This window comes from Branchiostoma floridae, chromosome 6, assembly GCF_000003815.2.
Source record: "Branchiostoma floridae strain S238N-H82 chromosome 6, Bfl_VNyyK, whole genome shotgun sequence".
Taxonomy (NCBI): Eukaryota; Metazoa; Chordata; class Leptocardii; order Amphioxiformes; family Branchiostomatidae; genus Branchiostoma; species Branchiostoma floridae.
In genome coordinates this window covers 17409173-17428751 of record NC_049984.1, presented here as the reverse complement: position 1 = coordinate 17428751, position 19579 = coordinate 17409173, and the positions used below count along the sequence as shown (strand labels likewise).

The window sequence follows — 19579 nt, the reverse complement described above, 5'->3', positions numbered from 1 at the left end:
TTATGCAAAATTTTACATTTTGAAGTCTTTTCTTACAAACCATACTCAAACAGTATATATAAAGTGTGGTAAACAAAACTCTATTTGTGCAAAAAGGTGAGACAATTGACAAGTTATACGTTTAATATACAGGACCCATAAAAGATACGATGAACACCTGTATTTGATTAGTTCTCGCGATATTTTGTCAAACACGAGAACACGCGAGAGTACGATGAAAGCATCTCGTCGGAGCGAATTTTGATGTGTTCTTTGTTTTAAAAGTGGACTTCCCCGTCACTATTGGTCAGATTTTCGGTTGAGACATCGACTTTTCTATTTATCAGGATCGTCAGAAGTATGGGGAAGAAACACAAGAAGCATCACAAGTCCGATAGAGGCGAGCGACCGATCGTAGAAGGTTTGTATATTTCTGAGAGTGGGGAGGGGGGCACAACAAAGCAAATCCGCAGGTGAAAGTTACAGGTGTGATGATTTTCGAACAGGTAAATCAGTGCAAGCGTTCATTACAAGCAAAAAAGCAAATAATCTACATGTGTAATTTTCCTGTAATTTGATAGGTCTTTTTTATTGCTCTTTTCGTTTATATTTTGGCCCCAAAAATGCAAGTTTGTAGCATATGTTCATATCATATCTTCTTCCCATTGTGGGCATCAACGGGAAGAAGATATGATTTAGCAGCTAGTACTTGGTCATCGACAAAATATATGTACAAAATGTGTGTCAATGTATATCCTGAAAACAATACGTTTGTTCATGTATATAGAGTCACATTTTATCACTATTAAAGTGTTATACAGGCTTTTCAATTTTCATAATTTGACATCATACTAATTATAATTTGAATCCTCTAAAGACCATATTGGCAGGTAATTGAATTAAGTAGTATCATCTTTGTGTGGTTTACAGACATACACTGATCTAACATGGTGCAGGTGACATCAAATGAAAAGCCTGTATAAATATAGTAAGACTAAAGCACAATTTAAAGGATCCCCCCGTCCCCTACGCCATGAAAAAGTCATGGTGAAAACCATGTCACCAAGAAAACAAACCACCTCAAACATTTCAGGATTTACAATACCATGTTCTACCCCTTCCAGAGAAACCTGGCCTGAAACTTGTCCTGAAGGTCAGCAGTGGAGAGGGACAGCAGATCAGCTACGGGAAGTCCCCTCCTGCCGCGCCAAGCTTCTACGAACCAGACCCTGAACACCACAAGAAGAAAAAGAAAAACAAGAAGAAAAAGAAGAAGAAGAAGCACAGCCATGAGAAAGAAAGGCCCGTTGAGGAATTTGCCGTGCCAAAATCAAAAGAAAAGGTACATACATAGACATTGATTTAAAACAAACTCAGTTAATGCTTTGCATTATTCTTGTGGAGATTGTGTTGTGCTGTAGTAATAATGTACTGCCATATTGAATGAATGGAAGAATATCCTTAAGTTCTTTTGGGAAGAGCAGCTAAGGCCTACCGGGTTATCTATTAGTAATAAGATTTAGACTAGATGGCCTTAGCTGCTTTTCCCAAAGGTTCAGTGAGGGTGCTGTCATGGTAACACAGAAAAATAGATAAGTACATGTAGTTTCAAAGATATAGATAAACAAATACCTAGTCTAATAATGACACCAAATGGTCCAAAATTGTAGTCCAAATATATATCTGTCAGCCTTCTAAAGTACCTGTATTCTTGCTCTGAAAGTTTTTACTTATGTAGATTAACGATTTTACAATTTGTAATTTCAGGAGAAGCACAAGAAGAGGAGCAGGGATCAGTTTGAGAGCAGTCTTGATGCGGAGGCTCCGCTTGCCAAACAGCCTGCTCTGAGTGTCCCATCTCTGAGTGAGAAGCCAGTCACCCCCAACAGGGGTGTCAGGGCCTGTAGGATGAAGGACAGGGAAGGTAATGCCATTCTGTTACATGTGGTCACTTCAACTCACTTGATTCACTTCAAAAGTCTCAAATGTATGATGATTTTTAACATTTAAATTACATTTTTTGGGTGTGTATTCATAGCTGAAGGTGAATGTAAAAGCTTTTATCATTTATGAAAACACTTACATGTAGTATTTACATGATATATGTACATGTAGTAAAGATAGTTTTTATTCAATTCAAAAGCATTTCACAGTCAATTTGGCAATGTTTTGAAGTCTTTCGCACTCAAATTAGTACTTTTTTATGATCACTAACAGAGACTTAGTGAAACTGTTTATACATAAGTTGTCAAAGATATTGCATAATATTAATGTATAATCATATTATTACTGGAAGAAGTGCATTGAAAACTGATTTCTTAATCTTACCTTTTTTCCATACAGATGAAGACAATACACCCCTCCGACAATGCCTCGCAAATTTACATAGACAACTTCAAAGGTGGGTATGTGTCTGAAACGACTTACAGTGTTCTATATTTACCTTTATATTTACTCCTGTAACTTGCCGGATCCATTATCTCAACATGTAATTCATACAAGACCAGTTTAATGCAAACAAATAAACAAATCAACTCCCTTTACAGGAAAGATGTGAACCTGTTCTTTGCCTGGCCGGTGACAGATGCTATCGCTCCAGGGTACTCCCAGATCATCCTGCGCCCCATGGACTTCAGTACCATGAAGGAGAAACTGGACAATGATGAATACAACTCTATAGAGGAGTTCAGAGTAAGCAGGACTGTCTTTGTTTATTAACCTATATTAGCTTTTCTCATTATCAGTACTTTGTGTAGAATTGAAATGAAATTTGAATTGTGCAGTCATTGTAGTGGCTTGTGCAGTGTTCTAGCCAGCATCTGTCCTTCTGTCCTTTGACGGAATTTTGCTGCCCATTGGCATGTAAAGATATTAAAACAGATGGCAAACAGACTCTACTTGCAAGAAATGTTGCCCCTCAAAATGCAGAAAATAGCATTTCAGAGGGGCTTGATTTCCAATTTTCCAGGGGAAACATGCTCCCAGACCTCCCAAGGATCATTGTCAAACCTTCGGCACTCAACAGGATTTCCAAATTCAAAATCCAGGGAATGAAAACAAACTTCAGGTTGGCTAGAGCACTGGGCTAGTGGTGATCAATTTTTTAATTACTCTATCAGTCTATGTTTAAGTAACCTGCCAAATTAGATTGCAACAAAGGTGCAATCAAATCAATTGTACAAACATACACTTCTATCAAAACATGTCAAACCCTTGCCTGGATACCATGCTCATGAGTTTAAGTTTTAAAATTACACTTGCTCTATTGCTTCCCTTGTACATTTGTACCAACTGTATTCCTCCATTTGTTTTGAAAACAATCGACAAAGAACTTGCTGTCTGTCCTTATTTTGTCCACTCATGATGGAGATATATTTGTACTTCCATGTAGAATGACTTCAAGGTGATGTGTGATAATGCCATGATCTACAACCATCCTGAGACCATCTACTACAAGGCTGCCAAGAAGATGCTGAACATAGGAGTGAAGATGATGAGCAAGGTGAGACAAAGTCATTTTAAGTCATCCCAACAGAGATTGAAAATCAAGTGACATTTTTTGTAGCTAAACTGTTCTTTTATTTGAGATATCCTGTACTTCAACTCAAGAGTGTACATGAAGTATTGGATTGGTGGCCAACAGGGTCATGGCAGTGTGATGTTTTATAAGATGTTTAATGAAATTAAAAATGGAGACTACTAGTAATCCTAAGGCTTCCTGGGGACGAGTTTAGGATTAGACTAGTTGCAGTAAAATACTTTGATAGTATGATCAGTAGGGGTCGTCACAAATTTTCCACTTTTGTATTTGTTGCGGAATTTGCTTCCTCGGGTAAGAGAAGTAAAAAAAAACATCTAGCATGTGCAATATCTGTAACTGACAAGTTAGGAATATTGTTGTGTTTATGTTCTCTAGGATAAGATTGCGTCCATGTACAGAAGTATCGGCTACATGTCCATGTTGTGTTTGTGTCCCCAGGATAAGATTGCGTCCATGTACAGAAGTATCAGCTACATGTCCATGTTGTGTTTGTGTCCCCCAGGATAAGATTGCGTCCATGTCCAGAAGTATCAGCTACATGTCCATGTTGTGTTTATGTCCCCAGGATAAGATTGCGTCCATGTCCAGAAGTATCAGCTACATGTCCATGTTGTGTTTATGTCCCCCAGGATAAGATTGCGTCCATGTACGGAAGTATTGGCTACATGTCCATGTTGTGTTTGTGTCCCCAGGATAAGATTGCGTCCATGTACAGAAGTATCGGCTACATGTCCATGTTGTGTTTGTGTCCCCAGGATAAGATTGCGTCCATGTACAGAAGTATTGGCTACATGTCCATGTTGTGTTTGTGTCCCCAGGATAAGATTGCGTCCATGTACAGAAGTATCGGCTACATGTCCATGATTGACCAGCAGGACACCACAGGGGAGGAGTCAGGAATGATTGACGTGGACACGGTGGATTCTGGGGAACTCCCCTTCCTCACCCAGCAGACCAAGAAGTCCAAGTCCAAGAAATCCAGGTAGAGTCAAATAGTACATAGCACTAAGGCACACAACCAGACCTGTTTACAGGGTAAAATAGAGCAAAACTTTGCTATTGTATGAGTCCAAAATACCAAATTTCAATATACTAGTACTATACCTAAGTGAAATTAGATGAAAACATAACACAATCTGTGTTCTTTGATAAAAATCATTCTGGATTTGAGTTAAAAACTGCAACTTTTGACACAAAAAGTTTGTCAATAAAAAAATTGGGCAAGTCCTTTTGTGTGTTGGAAGTTACAGTTTAACTCTGATCTAGATGAAAACATTGCAGAGTCCTCCCCAGAGGATGGAATAATGGAGGCCCTCCACTATACTCCTAGCCCAGCTCCATTATACTCCTTTTGAAATTTAGTGTGTTTCTTCCCTATTTTCTTGATTAGTTTTGCTAAAATTAATGGAAAGTCACAGATTTTTGTGCCAAGTGGCATCACTTTTCCAGTCCGCATTGTCTGGAAAAACTCGTGAATGGGCAATGATCAAAACAATAGTCATTTTGCCACTTCATAACAAAGGAATCACTATGATATATTATACGTAGTATTTGACACCCTGTTTCATTGCAAAATGAACCCATTTTTATGAAAGCGCAGCTCGATGGTTCGGGTTATTTTTGTCAGCCCCTCCACTATACTAAAAAATTCTGGGGAGAACCCTGCATTGTATGGGTGTTGAAATCATTACTTGGAGATCCTGTTGCAATAGTAGATTCCTTTCTCTGTCACTTATACAAACTTAAGGCCTTTTGAAAGAAGATGTTACTGTTGTCTACAGCAAAAAGGCGCTACTTGCAGCACCTGTCGGCCCTGAGCTGGAGGACGGTATGACAGCAGAGGAGATAACAGCACAGGTGAAGGAGGCGGCTAAGGATGTGCACAAGAAACTCACACGCAGGTGTCCTAACAGCAAGGTGAGACACTAGAACTTGCAAATCTGGAAGTTGTCTTTCTCTGTATAGAACAATAAGAACCTTTTGCAAGCTTCCCAGCTTTCTAGCAGTGTTTGAAGTTTTAGTTTCAGTTATTTCTTTTTAGATACAATGTATCATTAGCTTTGATCTTTACAAATTTTTGAAACGTTACCAAATGTAAACAACAGGAATTCAAGTTTGCCATATATGATATTCTGTAATACTTTAGAATAGTTCTCCTTGTACTGTTGCATAATAATGTGGTAACTGTCTGCATTTTGGGTTCCCCAACAGATTGGATTCCTACGAAGAGACGAAGAAGGCAACACAACGTTAGCTGTGGTCAACCCTGACTCTGCTACAGAACGTAAGAACAAACCTTGTCAGGACTTAACATCCTTGGTTGTTTGTATAGAGACTTAGAGTTAGTACTGTACTAGGTCATTTATCCAACCTTTGGTCCCATAGGGCTCCCATGAAGTGTCGCTAGTTAAGCTACATGTAGGTAACAAAATCCCCTGTTGCTCCCAAACTCTCCCCAATAAAAGTCATCGCTGAATTAGAATCCATCCTAGTTCAACTCCAGTTTGTTATGATCTCATCCAAGACGAGTTTCCCAACCAAGATTTTAAAAATTCATATTCGGCTGACTCAGACCACTTTTGAAGACTAGTAGGCAACCCACAAGTCTTAAGAACTGGTTTGCAGGGGAGCAATTGTTGGAAGAAACGGAGGCTAGATTACGATGGATCAAAGGTTACAGTTTGCATATTGTAATATCTTTTTGCCCCCAGCTGGAGATGAAGTACACACGGTGAACCTGGGCATGTTGGTGGGGAAGCTCACCACTGGGACCAGCTCACTGCTGGGATTCAGGGAGGACAAGAGGAACAAAGTCACTCCTGGTAAGAAAAAGAACACAACAACCTGAAAAAACTGATGTTTACTATTATTGTAAATTAAAAACATGAAAATTCGTCCTTCGCCTTTTGTGTATAGGATAGTGCTTATATCTGCATCTATAGCTAGTGGGATACAAAGTTATAAAGGCACTGAAGCAGGGTACTATCTACAGGCAGTGGTGTGTGTTCAACTACCATATTCTTCTGCTTTAAGTGCTGAGTGCCAAGGAGGAAAAGATTAGTATTTTAAAGTCTTTGGTATGACCTTGGAGGGGTTTGAATCTGCAACCTCCTAAATGTTATCAAAAAACAAAATCATATCCAGTTGCTTGATTCACTGCTTTTTGGTGTATCTTATTACCTGGATGTCTAACCTACATCATCGTCACCTAGATGTTAACTATTGCACAAACCGTTTTTTTTTTCTAAAAGTTTAAATTCTTCTTTGGAGAATGAACTTGGCTAAATCAATTTTTCACATCCTGAGGACTGACTACATCTGCTGCTTTCCCCCCAGTGTCCTACCTGATGTATGGACCATTTGGAACCCACGCCCCTCAGTACGACTCAACGTTCGCTAACCTGAGCAAGGAAGAGTCAGACCTTCTGCTGTCTACCTATGGAGATGAAGCCGGGGTGCAGTATGCACAGAGGTATCAACTAGAAAGGCAACATTTTTTGCAGAAATGTAGAATATTTTCCCTCTGGCCTTGTGTCAACCTACTCGCATACAATACTATACAAGTAGGCTTGCCCCAAAGTGGTGTGTGCAAGTGAAAAAAAAATTGGGGCTATGAATTTGGGTATCTGAGTAGCCTGACATGATAGCCAGCCAAGTTAGACAGGCCTGGTGCACAGCCGAGCCTTTTCTGCAAACCCTTTCTGCTAGGAGGAAGAAAGAAAAAGAACACACCACAGCAAAAACGATATGTTTTCTCCTTTGGGAAAACATAATAACTATGATGCAGTCTTTACCAGATTGTTTGTATCGCAAAACTGGTAAACCACCTCTACAAGTAACACTCCAGTCAAGCTGTATAAGACCAGACACATAGAATTGATCCACTCACACCAGAAGTATTATCAATTAGTGGTCTTTAACAGTCTCAACTTTTTGCTCATATGGGACCCGTCTCTACCCAAAGATAGGTATTCATTTTTGGAAAAATGCACCTCCCCCAAGGGCACTGTGATGTGGCCTGCTAGTGTTTCAAACCCAGGATGTTTGGATTCAAGATCAACAACCGTACACATGAGGTCACCTCCTTACCTCCTTGCCTTACATATTTTTTTTCCCCAGCATAATGTCCTTTGTGAAGGATGCTGGTGCAGATGCTGTACATGTAGTGGACCATCTCCTCGACTCCTTAACTGGAGGGGAACACTCCAAGGCTATGAAGCAACTCTTAGAGGTTAGTTATCCAAGTCATTTTACCTTAAAAGTAAAGTATAATGCCGGAAACGAATGGTAATACTTTGTCCATAACTGAAGTTGCAATGCAACTTTGCTACGGCTTGCGTTTATGGCCAAGCACCACCGGTTACCCCTACTCTTTTTGAAAAGTGTTGAGTTTAAGTATTAGGTACAATGTCATGTAAATAGAAACCTGGTTTGTATTAGCTGTAAAATTGTTAAGCTGTTGTTGTTGAATTCCTTGCATCTGTCTAGAAATGCAGTATGCTGGAATACATCTGTGGACATTGTATTCTCCTTTTCTTCACAGAAAGAGAAAACAGAAAAGGAGAAAAAAGCAGCAGCAGAACAGAAAGATGGCAAGATGGAACCCACTGTGTCATCAGAGAACACTGCAGCACAGACAGCCAGTAGATCAGAACAGCAGACAGCACAGGACAGCTCGGAACAGCAGAGAGAACAGGTAGGCATGCATGTTGGGTTTCTATCTGAGTATCTCTTACTATAATGATAATTGCCTTTATTGAAAATCCATGCCCTGTCGGGCTAAGTACAGGCATACAGATACGATTCAGGAAAAGTCCTAGTGGAGTACACATGGTGACATTGAGATGGCTTCTAACACCAATCTAAAGCATGGGTTCTAAAACTACTGTAAGGCATTTGATCAAGCTTCATTCAATAGTACCAAATATAACTCTTAAGATAAAATTTGTATAACACAACTGTACAGTAGATTATGAGGATTTTTATTTGTTTGCCCCATGGCCCAGGGAGAGGTTAAGAAGGAAACAAACAATGAAGAGACAAAGAGCTGTCAACAGGTATGTATTCATTTTCTTTTCAGTTTGTTAATTAAATGCTGTGTAATAAAATTTCTCCTTTTTTTGGAACTGCTTGTTGAGAGCAGAAGAGTCAATATCAGTGAGATATCCATAAACAGTGTTTGACTGCTTACTTATCCCAAACAGTTTTTGAAAGTTTTTATAAAAAGTGACTTCATGCCTGCCTGTGTCTTACAGAATGAGAACACTTTAAGTAGCAGTGGTGGTGAGGACTTCAGTAAGTAACATCAGATTCATTATGTTTCTAATCATTACTGGGCATTGGTAGATGTTGTTGGTCTAGTGGTTAGGGTGTCAGCTAGGGACGTAAAGGTCGAGTAGAAGATTTCTTACTGCCAGCTTGTTTTCTTACCATTTTGTTAGAGGTCAATAAGCAATGAGATGCATGATAATCATAATTGTCATTTTGAACTTGACAACAGTTGCCATCAGGGCTCTAGCCAGCGTCCATTTTTCCGTCAATTGACAGAAATTTGATGCGTCTGACGGAAAAATTTTAAAACCAATCCGTCAACCTTGAAGGACAAAAATCCTTGGTGGAAGCCACGGGAAGCTTGGGGACGCTGTCCACGGCGGTGAAAGCCACACACTGTTTGTTTTGCTATTACTATGATTGTTGCCAATGTGTGTCGGCGCTCTTTTGAATACGATAATCTCATTAAAACCGGTTTTTCAAGGTCTCAATGTCAACATTAACTACTTTGTACTGTCATAGGGAAAATTAATTTTCGCGGTTTTCACGACGATTGGAATTGGCTGACGGAAAAAAATTCGAGCTGGCTAAAGCCCTGGTTGCCATTGTTACTATCATTAACTTTCATATAATTATTTTTGCAGATGTGGCAGATGTTGACTTTGATTCTCTGAGGTCACTGTCTGTAGAAGGCATCGACATGTCATTTCTTGAAGGACTAGGTAAATACTGAAGTTTTCTTCTCTCCGTAACATAGAAATATTGTTGTATCATGGGAAAATAAAATTTCAAATTTAACTGTATTAGTGTAAGGAATATGGTGGGTATATCAGATAAATCAGCTACTTCTGATCTTTTGGTTTTAACAGTTCAGACAGTTTTCTCTGAGGGCTTAGACAGATTTTTCTTGTTGGACCTGTCCAGAAAAAGATGTCATTTTTTTAAAAACAATTTTGGACCAAGTAGAAAATGAACGATTATACCGAAAGTTGTTCACGTTTCTGGCGCTTTATACTGGTCCAAGAAAAAAACAAGCAAATTAGAGGAGAGTTTATAGTCATTCTACCAGTTGGTCTGTGTTGAAAGTTTTCATGTATACATGCTGTCATTGGACTCATAATTTCCTTCCCTGTTCACAGAGACTGAACTGAAGAGGGAGCCAGATTCAAGGTAAGAACTGTTTAACTTGTGTTCCCAGAATGATTTCTAACTTGCGCACTTTCAGCCACAAAGGCCATTACAAACCTTAGAAGGTAGAAGGATGGGCTTTACTTTCCGATACCATACACAAGACACCTATCGCTCCTATGGCCTCAGAATGGCTATGGAGCCTTTACTTTTTTTTGCTTACATTTACGCTAGAATTGTTGGTGTTCTTTATTCGTCCATCCTAATGCCTGGTAGATGCTTGGCTTGACAACTGTCTGCCAGCATTCTGTTCTTCCCAGGTTTCGCAATGGACAAAAGAAAATTCAAAGCTAGCTCTGTCACTGGTCACGTTGACTTGATGGTAGGTGCTAGGTTTGATACACAAAATGGATCATAATTTTGAGTTGTTGTGTTTTCGTTAATGATATTTGAGTGCTTCTAGTCCACAGATTGTAATATGTCATTCTTGACCTAATCATACATTTTGTTGCCGGCGCTACTGAATTGATTGTCGCGGTTCATTTGGTTTTGATGGATCATTTGGTTTTGATGGATTGTTTTGTAGGTCAATTTAACCTACCCCTTCTAAAGGCCCTTCCAAATGCCATTGTTATGTGTGAGGATGGCAGAGCGGTCTAAGGTGCTGCGTTCAGGTCGCAGTTTGATCTTGAAGGCGTAGGTTAGAACCTGGGGGCGAACCCCACCTTTAAAAGACTTAGTGTTTTTGCTTTGTTCAACAAATCCCATGTAATGTCTTTTTGATAGAAAATAGGCAAATTCAAGTCTTTGATGTTTAACTGCTCTCCTTTCATGTGATTTTGCTTAACATCCAGGCTTGTTTTCCCAAAATATGCACTGTACAGCTTTTTTCAAAAGCTCTCTTGTTCCATTTTACCCTACAGTGCTGTACAACAGCGTCTGGATGAGAACATGGCTCTGATTGCTGACCTCCAGAGAACACAACACGAGAGACTGAGCGCCAAACCTCCTTCAAACCTCAGCTTTGTACCAGGACCAACTCAGAAAGAACTTCAGATAGGTAAGTAGACTGTTGTTAGTCTTTCTTATGTGACTACACTTCTCTCTGAAGTAAATGATAAAGGAAGGCAGAAAAATAAATATATGTACAGACGTTTTATTGTAGCTAGTTTGTGAGAAGTTAGACAAATCTTTTGTCTAACTTTGTAAAAAAAAATGCTACATGTATTTAGTTTACGAGGTAATGTTGGCAACAACAATTGTAATTTTTTTTGTTTTCCTACAGCACAAAAACTCACCCAGGGACTAAGAGAGCTTACATCAAAGGTAAGGGCTGATATTTCACATTACAGAGCAATACATGCATTAAAAGTTGTTTTAGGGCCCACAAGAGGCAATCGCATGTGGAGACCGGAGGTAAAGAAGAACATTGTGTACTGTCCTGTTAGTGGTTTCATGTTTAGGAACTGACTGTATACTCTAATTGTTTTGTAGGTTTCTCCAGCTGAAGTCACCAAAGTCACCGACATCCGCAAGGCCATGGGCATCACTACTCTGCCCGTTTCCACGGCAGCCACGCCCTCAGATGTCCCAGCTGAAACACCTGCTGCCTCAGACCCCGCCCCCAGCACCACTCAGTCAGCCAATGAGAGCGAAGCAGAAGACAAGATTGACAAGGAGTTGAGGGAATTTTTAGAATCGCCAAGTGGCCAACAAGAAGGGGAAAGAGATGAAACTATGGACATCTCCACATGACCAAATTTATTATAAGGTTTCATTTTGAACTGATGGATATTGTAACTATACACAAATGGCTTCACAAAAGTATTAAAACCCTGAATAAATGTGAAAATTTGTAGAAAATGTGAACGCCTGGAAAGTTGCTGCGATGTAACTATTATGGCGATACCATTTATTTCAGTTATTTCGTTTTTAACAGAAATGGAGATAGAAAGACAGTTGAAACCTTCTTTATCTAATAATAAACAAGAAGTCTGACTGCTACTATAAACTGTTTCAGTGTTTGGTTTGGTCAATGATTGCTGCTTTAATAGTGACATAGCCAGCTCGGTAGGCTAAAACCATAGGTGTCTTGTTTTGTGTGGCCAGTGGCCAAGTTCTTTTGTCATCCTCAATTTGCCCTCACTATGGCTCACAACAGGCAACAACAAACGCAATGTCACAACAATGTCTTTATAAAAAAACAAAACATGCTGCTTATACTGTCAAGGCACTTTCAATGCATTGCAAGCTTGTAACATAAGATATATACTACTAACATTAACAATGATTAACAATAACAGATAAAATGTATGATAACAGTTTCCCAAAAATTCCTTTAAAAACACATTAATCAGCTACTGCTTAGCAACTGTTAGATATGGTTAAAATTATAACTCACCAACAACGTGTGAGTTACATGTGTAAATATCATTAATATTCCAATTAATCATGTTCATATAGCGCCACTTGATTTGTGGCTGAGTAAAATGTAAAATATTGCTCATACCAAAACGGTTAAAACTATGTCTGTCACGTCTTTGAACTTGAGTAGATAAAAAAGGGTAAAACATTTACTTACTGAACAACTTCATTCACTAGGTACAAATGTTTTGTGTAAACCTTGATAGGTTGATGTTACAGGATCAGTTAACATATAAATGAGTTAGTTATCTTGATGTCATACTATCTTTAAGTTACTGTCAAGCAAAGAAAAGGATGGCTGCAAGCTACTTTGACATCTGATTGGGTGACGGACACTTTTGCTGCAAGCTCTGGCTCCGCAATGCATAAAGACGTTTCCTTAAACTGCAAGAGAAATATGCCTGTTGGTCAACAATATACAAACAAAAGAGTCACATGTATAGTGTAATTTTCACCATATGGATCTTCAGAGTGCACAAGGTAAGTTAGGATGAAACGATTATTCCAAACATGATGGCAGAAAAGACTATTTACGAATAATAAAAGAAAAACGATAGGGGCACAGTTACATGTACAATCATGGAAAACATTGTGCACACATTGTGATGAAACTACTTCATGTATCACCATGGTCACTCCTACAGTTCCTGTGTCGGCTCTATTTTGAGAATCAAGCATTTAATGACTGGATCAAAAAGAGACAGATAGTTTTAGAACATGCTGTATGATGTTCAAAGTCAATGGAACATAAAGTTGCAAACTTGCAACTCTATTCCTGGCATAATGATTGCATGCCTTATCACACCCACCTGTCTACAGTTGGCTGATAGTGCTCTCGGACTTGTTGCACTGTCAGTTCTTTGATTTCCTGCATGGTATACTGTTGCATGGGAGATGCACATTTAATTTTAATGATGCAGCGCAAAGTATCTAAAAACGGGGCAGTGTTTGACTACTACTGTCTCACAGTAAGGGACATAGATTTTAACACTGGGTCATTAAGAGAACAGGGTAGATGATCAATGACATATAACAACTTTAATTTGACAAGTCTACATTGGCAAGTCTACATTACTTAATTGTCTGTATTTCCTCCTGGTCTGAAATGCAGTACTGCATGTCTACGGGAGTCTTCTCAGAAAATACATTGAATTTCCCCCTTACTTTGCAATGCTACGGTGATCATGTCATGCACATACTAGTAAGCTACTGTAGGCAACCAATACCCTACATGTATCACCACAGTCAACTGTACATGCATTACTCTTGCCCAACCTTATATATAGCTAAAGTTTACACTGTACATGAGAAATGATCACTTCAAGTCACCCTGTATGTACTATACTCACAGCATATATACATGCTTGTCTGCGGAAGTAGGCGTGGCCCTCCTCGTCTTCATGTATGGGATAGAGCACAACACCTCCGGGGTGAGCCGCCTCGTCTCCAGGGTTGGACACATCGAAGGGCAGGACAGTGATCTCAACTACATAGTCTGGCGCAACAAAACCCTGCGGAGAAACAAAACAAACTCACTGAAGAATGACTATCAATCTTCTGCAGTTTTACTTAATTTGCAATCTCCACTCCACTGTGAATACATGACAAAGTGAATATGCATTACTTCTACATAATTGTTACAACTTAGAAACAACTGCAAAGCCTTCCTTTCCCTTCTGCTGCAAAAATAAATGAATTTACAGTAGATATAAATAGTGGGCAATAAAAGGCATGGATCAAGTATGTTGGCAACCATTTTTATGAGAGGAGCTTTCATAGTCAGAGTTTGCAATGTTGGAGTATGTCAAACATTGACTGTTTCTCAATATGAAACTCTGGCATTCATGGTTAACTCCATCAGCTATAGACATTGTATAGCGAGCTGACAGAGAATAAAAAATGAATCTTATTCCTTTAGAAGGCAAGACTGGAGTTTTGATTTTGTAAGTCTTACTAATTGAATTTCACCGATATGCTCCTTTCACATGATATACATTCATGGAACCTGATGGCTGGAAGTCACTTTTACATCTTTGAGGTCAAGAATCAAATTGAACATGGAATGTCCTTCAAAACTTATTTCAATGAGATTTGTAATCCTTCCATTCCAAACAAACACTAAGTCTTATAAACTGGTTGGAGAAGAAGGAACTTGATGGCTAAATCTTCATTAGATGTACCAATTCTGTACTTAGTAGCCTGTACATGTATATGAACCATCCACTCACTGTCCTGAAAAATCTTTCAGGCCAAAGAGTGTGAGAGCACCAATAGAAATAGCATGGTACCCAGGCTACAATACTAGTACAACAAGAATAGTTTAACAGACTAAGTAAAAGGCAACAGTTGTTCATCATCATCATCATTGGTCCACGTGATCAAATGTAAACATGTTCGCACATGTTTACACACGACAGGGTTATACCGCCCCTTACGGGGTGACATACCCTTTCGTATGGCTAATTACAAGACGGGGATGCGCCAGGTCTTCCGTCCGGGTGAATGATGTAATTCACCATGTGGCTGATACGAGACAGAGGTCGCCAGGCCTCCATCCGGGTGATTTGAAGTGAATCACCAACTCACGACAGAAGGATTTGCACCAATGCACACCGCACCATCGCACGTGTGGGGGTTCTTTAACATGCATGGGGTATGGCTCTCCCCATACACGGGACCTCCATTTAACGTCCTATCCGAGGGACGACTCATTTTTCACTTGAGTAAAGTGAGGGAAGTCGTGTAAAGTGCCTTTCCCAAGGCCACAAGACCGGCAACACGGTAGGCGGATTCGAACCGGCAACCTCTCGGTCACGGGCCGAATACACTACCACTGTGCTATGCGGCCAACAGTTGTTATAAAAATTTAATGTATTTAAGTACCATGTTGAACTGTGCCAGGGCATCCTTGTCACACCAGCAGTAGTCAGGAGTCCTCAGGAGGTGGGGCCGCTGTCTGGTCGCTTCGTCAAGACCCTCCCTTAAAACACAGAAGAAAGGAGGGTTACCCCTCTACTACAATGTACATGTAGCCTACCATGGCCTCTCAATCCTCTCCAGACCATGGTTTGGGGTCCAACACTCATATGGCTTGACCTGACCCTCTCCAGACCATGGTTCGGAATTAATCCTCTGTTACACATATGCAAGTTGCCAACCATGGCCGGACCTTCTTCAGGCCATGGTTGGGAGTTAGTTGTGTGCAAGGTCATCTACATGGTTAGGTGTCGATTGGTAAGGATGCACTACAGTAGTTACTGATCTAAAGTTAGATGTCTGCATCAGCCAGCTACAGTTGTATGAATTTTGAAAAATCAAAGTTAGGAAAATCATAAGTGAACTGGACCTAGAATAGAATGGATTCCAAGATACTCTGGACCCAGTGCTCATTTAGGTTGTGGATAGGTCCAGAATGTGTGATAACTGCTTAAAACAAAGTCACCATGTCTAGCTTGACTACATGTGTCAATTAGTATAAAAGTCTTGTACAATCAACAGAGGGGGTCACGAATAATGTAAATGATCTCGAAATAATATGGCATACCTAACATCTGCACCCTTTCCAGCCTCTATTTCTTCTCGTAAAGTCACAACGGGGACAAACTTGATTTTCCAGCGGTGCCTGGCTACAGGAGGATTGTACCTCCCCATCAGGTCCACCATGCCTGTCACAACATGGTCCTTCTGGAGAGGGAAAAGACATCAGTTTTACTAGTCATATTCTGTGTTCTTATTTTGGAAGCAACATTTAAAGTAATATGTCGATGAAGGTTAGAAATCCAAGTACATGTACACCAAAAAGCAATAACTCAAGCAACTAAATGTGGTTTTGGAAACAGTTAGATGTTTCGGATAACATCTGTAACATCCATTGGCATAATACCGGTCGGTTTACTGCAACTTCTCAAGCAATGCTAATTTGGCAAATGATCAACGCATCATTTTCTCCAGTTGCATGTTGCTGTTACAGCTTACCTTTGCCACTTCTTCTGTGTAAATTATTTTGTCTCTCTGGTCCTGCTAAAAACATAATATGGTAATTGGAACACACCGCGGAATCGCACGGAGAACGGGCGCGTGGTTGGAAGGGGGTGCACTATACTGGCCGAACGAAACACGGCACAATTAACTGCCGCTATGTACCTTTATACATCCTCTGTTGTTCCTTTCTTTCCTGTTAGTAGTTGCACAAAACAAAAATCTGCATGAGCATACAAAAAGTCATGAGAAAATGGGCGTATACTGACAAGAATTTTCATTTAATTTTGGTCCGTCACAACCGCTATGACGTAAAACTTTACTGCTGGCCGTAGCATTAAAAATGGCGGGGAAAATGGCGGCGTACGTTCAATTTGACCCATTCAGCCGTAGATCCGGGCGATAATGCAACGGTTCCTCACACTTTTACACGAGTTGTAGGTCACCAAAAGAAATTCAAGATTGCTGTTGAATCATGCTCGTCTTGTGCCGTGAGCACATGTGATTATTATCTACAAATCTGGCGATGAACGTGACAGTGTGTTTGTCCCACGACGAGCTCGCCTGCCCCGAAAATGACCTGAAAACTTTTGGCCTTGTTGTCTTCGAATGCATTGTTATCGATGCTTTGTAAATTATGTATTGGACACCTAGATGTCTGAAGTGTGCATACCTCAGAAATAACTATTGTTGCATGTGTAGATCTCTTTAAGTTCCACTATTTTTAATCGACCGGTATAAGGCTTATGACCGGTATTATGCCAATGCATGTTAATCTTTTGTCAGTGGCACTTAGGAGATCTTGTTGGAGAGCAGCTACCGGTTATATAATATACCCCCTGTGGTATCAGTACCCCCAGTAAGGTCCATACCACCAGTTGTATCCATAATTGAAATAATATTTGAACCCCCAGTAGTGTCCATACCCACGCAATGTGTTACAATGGCTAGTAGTTTTGCTTCTGGAAAAGTGAAGGTAGACAGAGAAAGACATGGTGTCCCTTATACCTGGTACTGTGTGAGCCTGATCCCCTTCACACGGCCGTCGTCTGTTATCCCCAAGTATACCGTTCCTCCTTTCCCAGTGTTCAGGAAGGCATTCAAGGCTCTATGAACAAATTAAGGGAGTGATGACAGGCTAATCATTCAAGAGAAATGAAAGACATTTTGGTGTTTAAGGTTAATATACTCATTGACACCAAGGATATTATGTTGACACCAAATTTTCTTGGCATGCAGAAAAGGAACTTGAAAAAAGGCAAATCTTTTCAACCAACACATATGCATAACAACGGCTAAACTAAAGATCAATAACACTGGCCAATGCTATCTGTATTCTGCTTATATTTGTTTGTTTGATAACAAAAATTTAGAACAGATGAGAGTTTAGCTAAAGGTAAAAGTAGATGCACTGATGCAAATAACTCCTAAATATAAGAAAGCAAATCCAGGGATCGAAATACTTTTTTTTTTGCTACATGCAAAATTGCAACTTGGCAAAAATTTTACGTGCAATTTGAAAAATTTACATGCAAAATACAACTAGGCGGCGGTGGCGACGAGTATCGCTAGCTTGAATCGGTGAATTTTGATTACATCTAGTAAAGTTACCGGAGAAAGTTACTGGCAAAAACAAGAAAGGATAAAGACACACATCCATTTGTCTTTTTGTCTAAGAGTAGGGGGTCTAATTCCTCAGTATTTTTCCAATAGGCCAGGTATTTTGAACATGCAAGATTGCAAGTTCAGAATGATTTTACATGCAAATCTCAAAAATTATGTGCAAATTGCAAGTTAAGTATGTGTATTTCGAACCCTGAAATCTCATTTCTCTGATGTGGCGCGCTGACCTTGAAATGGCCCTGCGTGACCTACGCTCACTGCCGGGCTGATAGCACCAAGATGGCAGCTCTTCCACCGCAAGATTACGATGACCTTTGAACTCATGGTTGAAGTCCTCCTCCACTTCCACAACTGAGTCTCTGATGTAAAAAAGCTTCTTGGATCTAGTCTTGGACTCTCCTGATCCTGTAGCCATTGGGTCCTCCAACTTAAAAAAAACAAAACATGTATAACGTTATGTAATTTAATAGCACATAATGGTGATGTTGAATCAATGTCTAAGAAAGTGGCTAGAAATACTAGTAAGAAATACCACCAAAGAATGAAACATCACTTTCTTCTTCTTGAGCATCTACATTATCATTAAAAATCTTTAAAACTTAAAGTATGAGTAGAAAAATTGTTTTAATACAAGTTAATTTTTTGACATACCCTCATCATGTACAAAAATGTTTAGTTTAACACAATTGTTGCATAATAACGTTAAGGTTGAAGAGAAAGTTTGAAGACATATGTAATGTTAGGTACTTAAGTTCAAAATGAAAGTGGAGTGGCCAAATTCAACATCGACTAATCCTCTATCAGTCTTTTGTGGATTTTCCACAACTTTTGGGAGTCCCATTGAATCAACAAATGACACTAACCATTTAGTGTGGGTTATGTTAGGCCTTGTATGGGTTGTTGGCTCAAACCTCGATATCATAACAATTTTTAACATACAAGTACCTTGTTTTGTTTTTAACATTCAATAACTGATTATTTTAACTCAGGAATGTCAATAAGTCTTTCTACACCAATCGATCTACAGGATCATCCTCAGGGTTTGGGTACTGGTTATCGTAACGTGTTAATTCGGTAATTATGTGTTATTCATAAGATTTAACCTCAGTCCTGTCAACAGAAGAAAAAAATTCCTATTTTGTACCATTTTAGACAATTTTTGTGCGTTAGGATTATATAAATGTTAGTGTTAGCCTATCAATACCGGGGGAAAGTATTACATTGTATAACAAGTTAACAGTTAATGTTGACAATCTAGCCTGGGTGCCATTTGAATTTTGATGAAAACTTGTGAACACCTTCGACCCTCTACTGGTAGATGCTCACTGTACTGTTCACCACATGGCCACAGCTTCACTGCCGGTGTGAACGGACCGGTGTGAACGTGTGCCCTTTCAAAACCCCCGCCTTAAGAGCGTGCCCTACAGAACCGGCCAGTCACGAGGCACACCTGGCGTTACGTGTGCCCAACAATGACGGATCGATCCTCACATTCCAACTGACTCACCTGGGGTCACTAACCTCTCGTCTACAGCCACACTCTCGCAACCTCTCGCGAGACCAGATGCAGCCACATCAAGAGCAAACTTTCTTACAAGGAATTATGTCAACTTTGAACAGATTCTCTTCCTTTTT

The 19579-nt window shown here is 39.7% G+C and overlaps 2 protein-coding genes across 3 annotated transcripts; one reads left to right on the top strand and one right to left on the bottom strand.

The window, feature by feature from the left end:
• Positions 1-176: 176 nt before the first annotated feature.
• LOC118417221 (bromodomain-containing protein 7-like) lies at positions 177-11923 on the top strand. Its single transcript, XM_035822684.1, has 20 exons — positions 177-400; positions 1104-1321; positions 1747-1903; positions 2323-2380; positions 2526-2670; positions 3371-3481; positions 4339-4502; positions 5302-5437; positions 5732-5804; positions 6232-6342; positions 6857-6992; positions 7640-7751; positions 8064-8216; positions 8527-8577; positions 8776-8815; positions 9436-9513; positions 9931-9961; positions 10843-10979; positions 11205-11245; positions 11414-11923. Exons 1-20 carry the CDS (start codon positions 340-342, stop codon positions 11672-11674), a joined length of 2274 nt encoding a protein of 757 aa, XP_035678577.1. The 5' UTR covers positions 177-339; the 3' UTR covers positions 11675-11923.
• Positions 11924-12098: 175 nt separating this feature from the next.
• Positions 12099-19562, bottom strand: LOC118417219. Of its 2 annotated transcripts, none has more exons than XM_035822679.1 (8): positions 19452-19562; positions 18172-18371; positions 17330-17429; positions 15888-16027; positions 15227-15323; positions 13693-13854; positions 13153-13223; positions 12099-12727 (listed from the first exon to the last, which is right to left on the bottom strand). In XM_035822679.1, the coding sequence occupies exons 2-8, from the start codon at positions 18357-18359 to the stop codon at positions 12649-12651; spliced, it is 837 nt and encodes a 278-aa protein (XP_035678572.1). In that variant the 5' UTR covers positions 18360-18371; positions 19452-19562; the 3' UTR covers positions 12099-12648. The 2 variants fall into 2 exon arrangements, with proteins under 2 accessions (XP_035678572.1, XP_035678573.1); XM_035822680.1 differs by lacking the exon at positions 19452-19562 and adding an exon at positions 19395-19417.
• Between the last annotated feature and the right edge of the window lie 17 nt (positions 19563-19579).

What these genes read in the sequence shown, in the direction of transcription:
- LOC118417221 (XM_035822684.1), top strand. Translation starts at nt 340, where the DNA reads ATGGGGAAGAAACACAAGAAGCATCACAAGTCCGATAGAGGCGAGCGA. An exon ending in TGCCAAAATCAAAAGAAAAG is followed by an intron (nt 1,322 to 1,746) that starts GTACATACATAG and finishes TTGTAATTTCAG; the next exon opens with GAGAAGCACAAGAAGAGGAG. An exon ending in TAAGAGAGCTTACATCAAAG is followed by an intron (nt 11,246 to 11,413) that starts GTAAGGGCTGAT and finishes ATTGTTTTGTAG; the next exon opens with GTTTCTCCAGCTGAAGTCAC.
- LOC118417219 (XM_035822679.1), bottom strand. Translation starts at nt 18,359, where the DNA reads ATGGCTACAGGATCAGGAGAGTCCAAGACTAGATCCAAGAAGCTTTTT. An exon ending in TCACGCAGGGCCATTTCAAG is followed by an intron (nt 17,430 to 18,171) that starts GTCAGCGCGCCA and finishes ATTTGTTCATAG; the next exon opens with AGCCTTGAATGCCTTCCTGA. An exon ending in CCCTGGCACAGTTCAACATG is followed by an intron (nt 13,855 to 15,226) that starts GTACTTAAATAC and finishes GTTTCTCCGCAG; the next exon opens with GGTTTTGTTGCGCCAGACTA.